At 43.5% G+C, this 11,676-nt stretch overlaps 1 protein-coding gene across 1 annotated transcript in view; it reads right to left on the minus strand.

The window, feature by feature from the left end:
• Nucleotides 1–3,789: 3,789 nt before the first annotated feature.
• The window catches only part of cyth1a (cytohesin 1a), a 37,197-nt gene continuing 29,310 nt past the window's right edge, over nt 3,790–11,676 (minus strand). Inside the window, exons 8-13 of the mRNA XM_073493935.1 lie at nt 11,237–11,385; nt 11,048–11,159; nt 7,523–7,599; nt 7,369–7,437; nt 7,043–7,197; nt 3,790–6,258 (exon numbers count right to left, since the gene is read on the minus strand). Coding sequence (XP_073350036.1) covers nt 6,180–6,258; nt 7,043–7,197; nt 7,369–7,437; nt 7,523–7,599; nt 11,048–11,159; nt 11,237–11,385 — 641 coding nt within the window. The 3' untranslated portion in view covers nt 3,790–6,179. The remainder of the gene's footprint in view (nt 6,259–7,042; nt 7,198–7,368; nt 7,438–7,522; nt 7,600–11,047; nt 11,160–11,236; nt 11,386–11,676) is intronic.

Raw genomic sequence — 11,676 nt, forward strand, 5'->3', positions numbered from 1 at the left:
ATGAAAACAGTCACATGAACAAAATCTCAAAATCAGATAACAAAAAAATGCATTTCTAATGAAGAGTAGTGTTGCTCAAAACGTCACTACTTTGGTGCATTTAATAAGTGGCTGTTGGAGTCTTGCAGAAGCGTAAAGTTGCAACGTGAAGAAAAGTAACGTTGCAACGTAAAGAAAAGTAAAGTTGCAACATAAAGAAAAGTAAAGTTGCAACGTAAAGAAACGTGAAGTTGCAACATGAAGAAACATAAAGTTGAAGCATATCCATGGTTTGCAAAAAATGTACACTGACAACATGTATTGTCGCGACTGGGTTGAAACCTGCTAAAACAAGTTCTGTGCAGCTGTGAACTGGTTAGCTAGAAAATACCCACCAGTCTGTGTTGCATTTATGTCTGCACGCCCGTCTGTGTGTAACATTCTTTCGCCTGCATGAGCCCCGTACGAGAAAGGGCCCTTCTCATGCCAGCTGAGGTCAGGTCCGGACACCGTGGGGTGCACCCTTCTCCCACCGCGGTGGGCTGAGAGGCAGGGGGGAGGCCTCCAGCGCTTCTGGGAAACAGTCTGGGCCTAATTGGAGCCCGACCGGTCTCACATGTCTCCACTTACTGGAGGAGACGGAGGATCCCGCTGCCTGGCCTATGAGGGCTGCTGAAGGCGCAGGCCTTTCCCACCTCATTAGCATAACCACAGAGAAGAGAATTCACCGAGCAGCCTTAGCATGACAGCATGAGTGAGTGCTGTGGTCTGTCTCAGGGCAGCGAGGTCACTCGATTTAGTTTTTCTAAAGAATATTTAACCTTAATAAATCCCTCTCGGTACAGTTTGTCCTTTCTGTACATTGCACCCTCCTCCTACAGTTGTTCCCTCTTAACTCGTTCTTGTTAAGCTGTAATGAAACCTCCCCTCCTACTGTATCACATTCCCCTTCTCATGCACACGAACCTCACAGAAGAGACACACCAGTGCTCTGTCTTTTCATGTGTCTGCTGTGAGAAATACGAGAAGTGAAGAACAGCGCAGATGGTGAAAAACAAAGACTTCCCTGCTGCTGCTGCTGCTGCTGCTTCACCACCACCAAAACACATTCTCAAACTTTTTTTCTCTCTCTCTCTCTCTCTCGTCGTGGCAATGTGCCTCTCATTTCCCATCAGTCATGGTCACCTCCTTGGCCCTGCTCTGTAATTCTCAAAAACGTCATTACAGCGCTGGTGCAAAATATTGTTTGACTGCAGATGTGCAAAAAAATGATTACGGGCAATTTACCATCCACATTGTGTTTTTCAACAATGGTCAGAATGCACAGATGCAAAGCAGGAATCTTTATTTTGCAAATGTCTTTTTGAATGCACATCTGGAACAAATTGTTTCATGATTTGTGTGCAGGAGGAAAATATCATGCAAATGAGCACCTTTTCATTTAGCCTCGAATTTATATATCTTTTGGTTTTGCGGAAAACAAACTGATTTCAATCTTTCTCAGATCAAAGGCCTTTTGAAAGCTGCTTTTTTTCTGCCTTCTGCCGATGAGATAAACACGTTTCAACTTGAATGAACTCAGGTATTCAGAGGCCTCTAAAGCCCAACATAGAGCTGCTGTAGGTTTTACTACCTGTATGTCAGTGTATGTATGTCAGTACAATTTAGCTTTTACTGTGACTGTTCAACTGGTACTTGTTGTACTAGAGGTTCTTTTGTAGCTGAAATGTTGACCCAAACTGCTTTGAAGCAGAACATTTAAAGTTAAATCTAGATGTGAAATGGCACAAACACACTTTCTCAACTTCTTACCACAAAGACTTCTTAGCAACTGCTGCAACCTGCTTTTCACCCGTGTCCGGTTGTTGGTTTGTCAGCCAGATTACACAATAACTACTGAACAGATTTCAATGAAACTTGGATGGAGGAAGGATCTCAGCCCAGAATAGATCCTATTAACTTCTGATGCAGATCTGGATAAAGGGACAGATCCAGGAATTTCTTTAACATTGCAAGATAGGGTGTTTTTTGACAACTAAAAATTAACAGAATATGAAGAAATAACAGTTTTAACCACATGTCAAAGACATATTTGTATTGTGTTGCAGGGATACCTACTCAAGTTAGCATGCTGACCAGCTAGCCCTGCACCCTGTACCTCAAGAGGTGATAGTCTGACCAACACTAAAACTCCCAGTGCTCTGAGCTCCCAGTCTGGGTAGAGTCAGCTGATAGAAGCGCTAGCTGCACGGCTAGCTGAGCTAACCACACTTGCCAGCCTTGAGATGTCAAAAATGGAGACGATTTCGAAACCTAAGCGGGGGGTTTTCTGGGGGTCGGGGCAGATTCAAGGACTGTGTTTCCTGCATTCTGGTGACATTTAGAGAATGAGAATAAAATGTCAAACAATTTGAATTTGACTGAAATTCTCAGAAAACAACGTAGAATAAGTTGCCTTCTAGTGTAAGGTTGCATAAGTCTTGGAAATTCATTAATTTCTTGCCCCTGCCCTTTACAGAATCTGTGCACACCACCGCCTTGTGTTTGTCAACTTGTTGATGAGAACTGACCTGGTGTAACCCCATGTGATTGACAGTAAAACTCGACATTGCAGGTTTTACATCCCCTTTCCTTTCACTTTACATAAGAAGAAGGAATTCTTCTCACCAGGGTGTCTAGTATGTGTTTAAATACTATTTTCTCTGTACATTTCTCATTGGGGATGACGAGGCGCAACAGAACAGCAGACTACACACTGTGCACTGCCAGAAACAGGTGATGATGACTGTGATGAGTGTGTAAAATGGTGACAAATTGTCATGAATCGGGAGGAAAACGGGAGTCTCTGGGAAAATCTGCAAAGGTTTGCAAGTATGGAGCTTACTAGCTAAAAGCAGCTACAGTTAACAGCAGTTAGCTCTGGTGATTTGCAGCCCCCTATTTGACGCATGGCCAATTCCTACATATTGCAGCTTTTAATTTCTCAGGGAATAATGCATGGATCTTTAAAGAAAGAAAATTCCGCCATATTTAGGTGGCTGGTATCTATGAGTGAGTACAGTTGGATCTGGCTTGATTGAATTACAGGGACTGTCGGGCCTTGGCAGAGGTATGCGTTCTACTGAGTGTCATTCTAGTTCATGGGAACTTTGGTCATTTCTTTTTAACGTAACCTATAATCTGAGTTAATCTCACCAGACACTCATAGGAATCAGAAGCTGCATGTTGCACATTGATAACTACACACATGCCCTTCTGTTTCCTGCATGCCCGTTCCATTGAGAAAGTCATTTCTATTGATTGCTGTTCCAGGCATCATTTAATATGATACATATTCACTTGTAAATATCGACCTTTCCCCGCTGCCCCGACGTTTGTGCCATGAATACTTTAAAAGCCAGGCTCGTGAAAAGATATGAAATGTTATGAAGCTGTAAATAAAGTCTGGATTTAAACAGGAACAGGAGATTGTTTTTTTTTATTATTTTTATAGAGGGTAAATGTGGTTGTTGGAGTAATGCAAACTTTGAGAGCGGTGTATGATCAAATTTCAAGGCTGCCCTCAAGTGAAAGTAGTATTCAGTATTCATGGACATAAAGCAGGTCGGCCCCACTTAACCTCTAATTTAATTAGCGCTTGATTTGGCAAGACTGTAATTCAGCCGAAATTCACAAGCAACATAAAAAAAGCAGGTTTAGCTTCCTGGCTTGGAGCGGTTTGCCTCGTCAGTCCTGATCACATACTGCCACCTGCTGGAGGTATTTCACTACTGCGACATGATGTTGTGTAAAAGATACTCAGAGTCGGTGTTGTGACATCTGTCTTTATTTCAGCTTGATTAAATGGTAATGATAGAAACCTCAAATCAAACATTATTGAACAGGATAACAAAAGAAAATGGCACAACTAATAAGAAACAAAAATGAGGACAAAATACCCACTATACATTTAAGTATGTACAACTTTGATAAATAAACCAATACTGTCTACAGAATTACGATTGTTTTGCATTTTTCCTTATTTCTCTAGGATTAGTGAGCAGAGAGGAAGAGAAGGAGGAACAGGCAGGAAGTGAGGAGAACGACCAGCAGGCACACATGAAGAGAAGAGAGACGACTGGAGACGGGAGTAGAAAAGACAAACTGCTCGATGCACCCCCAACGCAGTTTCTGCTATTTGGCAAGATGACATGTCACTGCCTCAGCGTGACCCATCAGCCATCCTGCAGCTCCATCTTTCTGCTTCACCGCAAGTACATGGCTGCAGAGGCCCTGAGAGGCAGAAAAAATGATGGTGACGCGTCCTTTAAGTTTGATGTAAATTATTTTCTCTTCTGTATTTATGTCTTGAGTTAAGTTTGTTGATTGTTCAGTTTTTCACGTTGCCGTCTCATGAAAAATGACTTTCCCCGTCTCTCTCGGTTGTCTATACAAGCCTGTGGACGATTTGTTTAATGCTGCTGCGCTGTGGATTTCTTTGAAGGACAGGATTTTCCACCACAGTCCAAAGGATGCGCCTTTCTGCGCGTTAACAGAGCGCAACAGTAGCTAACGTTAGCTTAGAGATGGAGTCTGCTCACATAAACTAAGCGGCTTCTTGCACAACACAGAAGCGCCACAGAGCTCCTTTGAATAAAAAACAAAACAAAAAAGTTTTATGTTTTATAAAGCCTTCCAAGGCAACACACTTCTCTCTACCCGTCTATTAATCAAACACAGAAAAGAAAACAATTAGATCAAACTTCACCGGCATGTATTTCTTGCCTCCCAGTGCTTCCGTACATTCCTCACACTTCTAGTAGTTTTGTATTGTTTCACATCACGCTTTGGATCCTGAGACGGGGACAACCCACTTTATTCCAGGCATAGCTTTGTTTATTCGTGCCACCTTAAATCCTCTACAACAATATGTCATATATTATGTCTTATACATAAACAACCTGAAGCACACAGTATTGTACAATGGATCAATGAGGTCTGGCTGAAGGCTGAAAATGTTTACCATTAAATAGGTAACCCTCTCCAACGAATATTAAAAGGCAAGGAAACAGAAAAGTGTGAATTACTGTCGCTAACCAGCAGCTTTTCTCATCACATTTCATCTAGAGCGCCAGGCACTGTGCAGCAGTAAAAGTAACTAATAATTAAATTGCGTTTTGTATGATACAGTAATAGAAGGTGGTTGTGTTGGTGAGAGAAAGAGAAAAATGTATAAGAGGAGAAAATTTAAAAAAAGGGGGGCCCCGGGGTCGTCTCCTTACAAAGACACTAATCCCCAGAATGCACCTTCAGGACCTTCAGGAAATGAACACCGAGACCCTGTCCAGACAATCAGACACTCTCACGTGTAGCTTCACATTTACAAAAAAACAGAAACAGTTCAGTCTGGGACACGGATGAGTTTTTCATTCCTCATGTGGCTGTCGCGTTGTGACCGGGATCCATGTCAGCGGCAACATGGAAAGTTTCAGAACATCATAACAATCTCCTGAGTGGCAACTTTTTTTTTTTTAAAAAACAGATGTTTTTTTCTTTTTTTTATAAAATCACTAACAGTTGGCAAGTTAAACCCTCCCTCCCAGAACCCACCCCTCCCTGCAGTTTAAGTTGCAAGACCGTTTTTATTCTTATAAAAGCAAACAAAAAGAAAAAAGAGGAATTGCCAGAAAAAGCTGTAAAAATAGACACGTATTACCGTAACATTAAAGCACGTCAGAGAAGCTCTACTCTTCTTTCTGAATGTTTTGGTTGGGGCTCCACACTCGGTCAGACCTGCTGAGTTTAGACGATTGTGTGCTACTGGGGGGCAGCATGAGTGTATGCATGTTGTCGATGTGTGCAACGTATATGGGAACTGTGTTTGTTTAAAGCATCTTCAAAGGGGATTTCACAGCAGGAGTCCTGTTCGGCCTCATAGACCGAGAGCACATACAAAGCTGAGAGAGAAAGAGAGACATTCAGACAGCAGGTTAGAGGAGGCTTTGGCCCCGACTCTTATCTAGAAACCCCAGCATGCTTCCTGTTTTCCTGGCCTGTAGAGTCCAAAAGCCAGAGCTAGTATGTATCCTAGAGAAATCCCCTGGAGAGGTCTGAGGCAGACCTCAACCGTGGCCTCTGCACTGGCCCAGACAGGGCGAGCAGACACCCCCGGACCCCCCCCCCTGCTCTGTCAAGTGCAACGTCGGGAGTGCTGAGCAGCTTCAGTGCCTCTTCATGGACGACACCTTCTTCTTCCTGGCTGCCAGCATCTCGTAAAAGGGGTCTCTGCTGATGGCGGCTCTGTGGGCACACGTGCAGGCGGGAAAATGTCAGTGAGAGAAGGACAAATGGCATTAAGTGTGCAAATTGCTGCACTCATAACTATAGAGATGGTGCATTTGCATCTAAGTAGGGCTCCAGTTTTTATTTCAGACATTCTTGGAATTTATGTGTGGATGTGAGTGATATAAGTCAAATGAGATTGTTAGTTGTCCATGGCAACTAACCATCAATACATTTGCTTAGAAATCACAGAAAAAGACAGGTCTGATCTGTACATTCATGGGTGCATTTGGTGAAATTTTAAATGACGCCAAAATGTAAACAAATATAGGCTAAAAATGGTTATAGCAAGGGCTCAGTGGGCTCTTCTCATTTCTCTATTTTGTGTCTCCTCAGTTCTTCTTCTGAGCTAGAAATCAATCTCAGCGTTCCATACCTAAAGATGTCTCAATTCCTAAAATGTATTTCGAAAAAGAAGAGCAAGGCTTGCCAGAGGAGCTATGAGCGAGTATTCACAGGTGTATCCTTTGCAGAAGTCTTTTTTGTATACCCACGACATGAGAGGCGTGACAGAGCTCTGTGAATGTTTTCTATTCTATTCATAAGTTGAAATCAAACTTTCTGCTCTTCCGCGTGTTTGTCTAACACCTCGTAAGGTGCTGTTCTAACCACATTACATAATGGCATTTCACCACTAATGTGGGAGGGACTAAGGTACAAGGAGATGAGGTAAGGAGAGGAGTCAAGGATGTACAAACAGCAGCTCGGCATGACAACAAAACCTGAGGAAAGAAACACTTACTTGATGCTGTTCATCCATTCCTCTTTTTCCTCAGCAGTGGGGGCAGAGATACGGTAGAAGGTGTGGTTGCCCTCTACGACGCGTCCGTCAGCCTCTGTCTTACACGCTTTTATCACCTGGTCCTTGTTGTCAGGAATGAAAAGCTCAAAGCAGTTCTGCAGAAGCGAAGCGGAAGAAGATTAGACATGAGAGAAAACGCTATAAATTATTATCTGCATCATATAAAGATGTTTTGAGTACATCACTGCCAGTAACAATTGTTTTCAATTGCTCTGCTCTGACTGAGTGTAATCACAAAATGAACCAGCAGAGGGAGCTGAACTTACAGGCTTCTTGTCCTCCACCTCCTTGATGCTCAGGTTCTCCAGTGGGATGATCCCTCTTGGCTCTTTGTCCTGGACAAAGACAAAAATGTGAATGACAGAGACAACAGGAACGGAGCAGGCGTCTTCACTGTGAGAGAAACTACGTTGTACTCACTGTAGTGTACTCAAAGTAGTACAGACAGTTGTCCGTGAGGATGAACCACCTCCTCTTCCAGGTTTTAACTCGTCCCCCTGTGGAGCAGAGACAGCCAGCGTCAGAGAAGCTCGGCAAGAGATAAAGAGAGAGAAACGAGCACCGAAGCACCAGGTCGAGCAGCAGACAGGCAGACAGATGTATGGGCAGACAGACAGATGACGGCTCCAGAGGACTCCTTTCACCCAGAAAATCACCATCACCACAAGTGCAGAGTCTTCAGCTCTCTGGGTGTTTTTCTTTTCCTTTTTAATTGTTGGTTTTCCACACCTACATTTCAATTACAGGTGCTGGCCACTTAGGTGATAAATGCCACATTAAAGCTAATTGGAGTCAATGTGAAGATGCCATACGATACATCTACATGTCTCCATAAATGTCTTGATGTGTCTGGAAACTGTCCTCACTTGCTGACTCAGAGGAGTAAATCTGGAGAGCCAGGATCGATAGACAGGATACAGATCTATGTGCTTTGCGCTCGCTGAACTTAATGAACTACCACCCAAATGGAGATTCTCGAGGACGGTTATAAATGTGGAAAGCACTCTGATGGAAAGGAGTAACTGAGGATTAATTTCTCTTTAACGCCCAGTGGGGGCTCTCTGGTTAACTAACGCTCACTGATTTGTAGCTGATCTCTGACCCCCCCCCCCCCCCCCCCCCGTCACCCATACTTCCTGTGAGGGGAAACCTGATCACAGTGGCAGATGGCAGTCTTGCTCTGAGAGGATGGGATGCCAACAAACTGAGGAGGGCAGGAAGCTCAGCGCCTGGAGCTATGCTCAGCCTCTCTACAGGCATCTCAGACTTGAATTTCCTGTTTTTGGCTTTGTTAAGTAACTTCTCCAGTGAGTCTTTCTAAACATGACAAAGACTTAATCCTTGTCTAGACTTGGCTATCCCACCACCAGTGTTAGTAAAAAGCTGCATCTTGAAACCCATCTACCAAGATAGAGAAGATACAGACATGTAGAACACACTTGTATCATCATATAACAGCATTATCGCTGTATATGATCTCCCATCATCTCGCAAACATCATGACAGGTGAAACACTTGAGTCTACGCTTGTTATCATCTACAGACGCCATCAACACGCTTCACTCGACAGGCAGAGATGGAGAGCCCCTCGCCGCATCTCGACTCGTCGGTGTGTTGCGACAACGAAATAAAAAAGCAGACAAACAGAAAACACAGACGCGATGGCAGAATCACACAGCTTGAGAGTTGATTGGGTTGGGCTGGAGGTTGTGATTGGTTTCATGGTCATGTCAAGTTCCTGTCACGCCAAAAAAGACAGATGACCTCCTCCTGAGCGCACGAATGTCCCAGCAGATTGACGTAGTGCTGCGTGGACGGTGCTAGGCCGGAGTGGAGCTGAGTGGAGGGAGGCACTCATGCAAGACGGGACTGTGGGAGGCCGGGCGAGTAGAGGTGAAGAGGGTTATCAGGTTGTTGATAGTTTTATGATGCTTTTAGAAAAGGATTTATCTTGCCAGGATAAATTAGCAACTGGCTTATATTTTGTGCAAAAATTTGCATCTTGTAGCACCAACACAAAGGCTCTTATTTAGAAAACTAATAGGAAAAGTGCACTTATTCCAGCAATGCACAGTCAAACTACTACCTATGTGCACTTCAAGTGTATAATAAGCATGCCTGAATCTCTTTCAGCACACTCCTCTGCCCACGCTTCTCTCCCACAGTTTAGTCCAGTCCGGTCCAGCACCACACCGGGCCGCAGCCACGCTGCTACCGTTCAGATCTGTTTACAGCATAAGATAAAGAGAGCAGAGCCACATTGTTGAAAAGGTGCAGTATTCCCTTTCCATGCAACCAGCGAGCAAAAAACAATAAGCCAATGGGTTCATGATCAATTTGGAGAGTCAAGTAAAAGTCCTTTGTTGTGCTCGCTGTATGGTAAAAAGGGATAATGCAGCTGTCCAAAGAAAAATAAAAAAAATACACAGATCAAAGAGAGTGACCACCACAGCATACAGAGAAAAAAAGGGTCAAACTGCTCGGTAGAGTGGTCACAAAGCATCAGCTCCCTGAGCCGAGCCCACATGGTGGCAGCCACCCACAGAGATAAAAGAGTGTGGACAAAACCACCAGCTCAATGAGAGACTGAACAGACAAACATCTGAAGTTCAAATGAGTCGATGGCGAGACAAGAAATAAAACAAAATCTAAAGCCGAAAATAAAAAAAACCCTTATGAAAAATGAGGAAGAAAACAAAAGCATGGCGGACCACCAAAAGCACCTGAGAGCTGAGAGATGGACTAGCGATTGGGAAGAGCAGGTGTACATACCTCCTGAGGAAAGACAACAGCCAAAATCATGGGAACAAACAAACAAACGAAGAGGAAAAGAAAACAAAAAAAATTAAATTAAATGATAAGGAATTATTGCACCACAGTCCTGTTAATCTGGTTACAGAGAGGCTTTGATGCACTGCTTTACAGCTTTCATTTTTAAAACTGACAGATTTTATAGATCTGCTCTTACTACATCAGTCCACAAGGGGGAGCTCTACTGTAAAGCATTACATTAAAGTATTGCCTCCACTTGGGTCCACTTGTGTTATATCCAGTAATTTTACCTTCCACCCGGATTGTTTTACTCAAATCTGCCAATATGGAGTAATTGGAGAAAGAGTAATCCTTCACTCCCTTGGTGTAGTCGGTTGTAAAGATTCACAGCGATTGTATGGTTCAATTTTATGCTTCTCTATTGAGCTCATTGTGAATCTGTACAACAGAGAGAGGTCTCAGAGGAAACAAAGGATGAAGAGTTCAGGGGTCCGGGGGTTGTGTTTTTCTGCTTGTAGAGCGATTGTGACCAGTGAAAGTACCGGCTGACATCCTGTGAGACATTTGTAATGATATACGTGTGTGTGCATGTGTTTGATCAATAGGTTTAAATCAGAAAATGTGGAATAAATCTCTTAAAGTGTCAGAAAACACTGGTAAAATATAATTAGTGCAAACAAAACAAGCTTCAAATCTCCAAAAAATTGCACAGGAGGACCGAAATTTCCACATAATGAAGCAAAGAAATCTGATCAATCAAAAATGTCCTCTCAAATCAAACATTTCTAAACTTTGTGCATGTACAGTATGTGCAGACACTTCATTTAAAAGCTATAAAAGCCGGCATTAGTGTATGTCGGTGTATGAATATTCCCTGTCTTCAATAATTCAGAGGCCTCTACATGTGGTTGTCTGATCTCGAGGCCACATTCATAATACATTAAAGCGGGCCGAGATGTCTTCAGATGTCTCAGGTCGAGTGTGTACACACCTATCCACACAAGCTCACCACCTTAACACGCACACACCCGTTGCTAACCTCAGGGGAGACATTGGTTATCACATCATGGAGGGAGATTTTCAGCTTTGTGCTGCTATGAAAACAAAGTTTTTTTTCTGGCAAATCATTATGTGCCCAAGTAACTGTGTGCATGTACTTCCAGCGTCACTCACCCAGTTTTAGCAGCCAGCCCTCTCTGTCTGGGTTGAAGAAAGTGTGCGTGAGGTCGTTGCCGTCATCCTCCGGGATTTTGAACGGCTCGTTCTTGATGCTCTCATACAGATTCTACAATAAAGGAGGTTAAGTATGAATACGGGGCAGGTACGCGGGGGGAGAAATCACTCACCAGAAGCCATACTGACCCTGAGAAGGTCTTCAGGTAAGTCTCCTCCATCATTGATCCCTCTGTTCATGGAGATGAATCGCTCCACTGTAGGCTTGTCCTTCACATTCGGGTTGTGGAGGCTGGTGTTTAGCATGATGATGGCAAACGACAGGATGTAACAGGTGTCTATAAAACACACACGCACACACACACACAAAGAGAGATAACCCCACAAGAGAGGAATGAGCTCTATGAGATAGAAAAAATCTTTCCTGCTGTTTAGCATAAAAATGCTGCCAGTGTTTAATGTCGTATTTAAATATGAATGTAAATTAGCTGTGCTGAGAGGACTGCACTTAGGGGACCACAATCAAACAGAGAGGAGCTGATAGGCGAAGCTTCGTTAGCGAGGAGAGTGGGTGGGAGTGAAAGGCTGAGCGTGGGCCGCTAAGTATGCATGTGCCCTCTAATGTGTGT

Source organism: Pagrus major, chromosome 23, assembly GCF_040436345.1.
Source record: "Pagrus major chromosome 23, Pma_NU_1.0".
In the NCBI taxonomy this organism is placed as follows: Eukaryota; Metazoa; Chordata; class Actinopteri; order Spariformes; family Sparidae; genus Pagrus; species Pagrus major.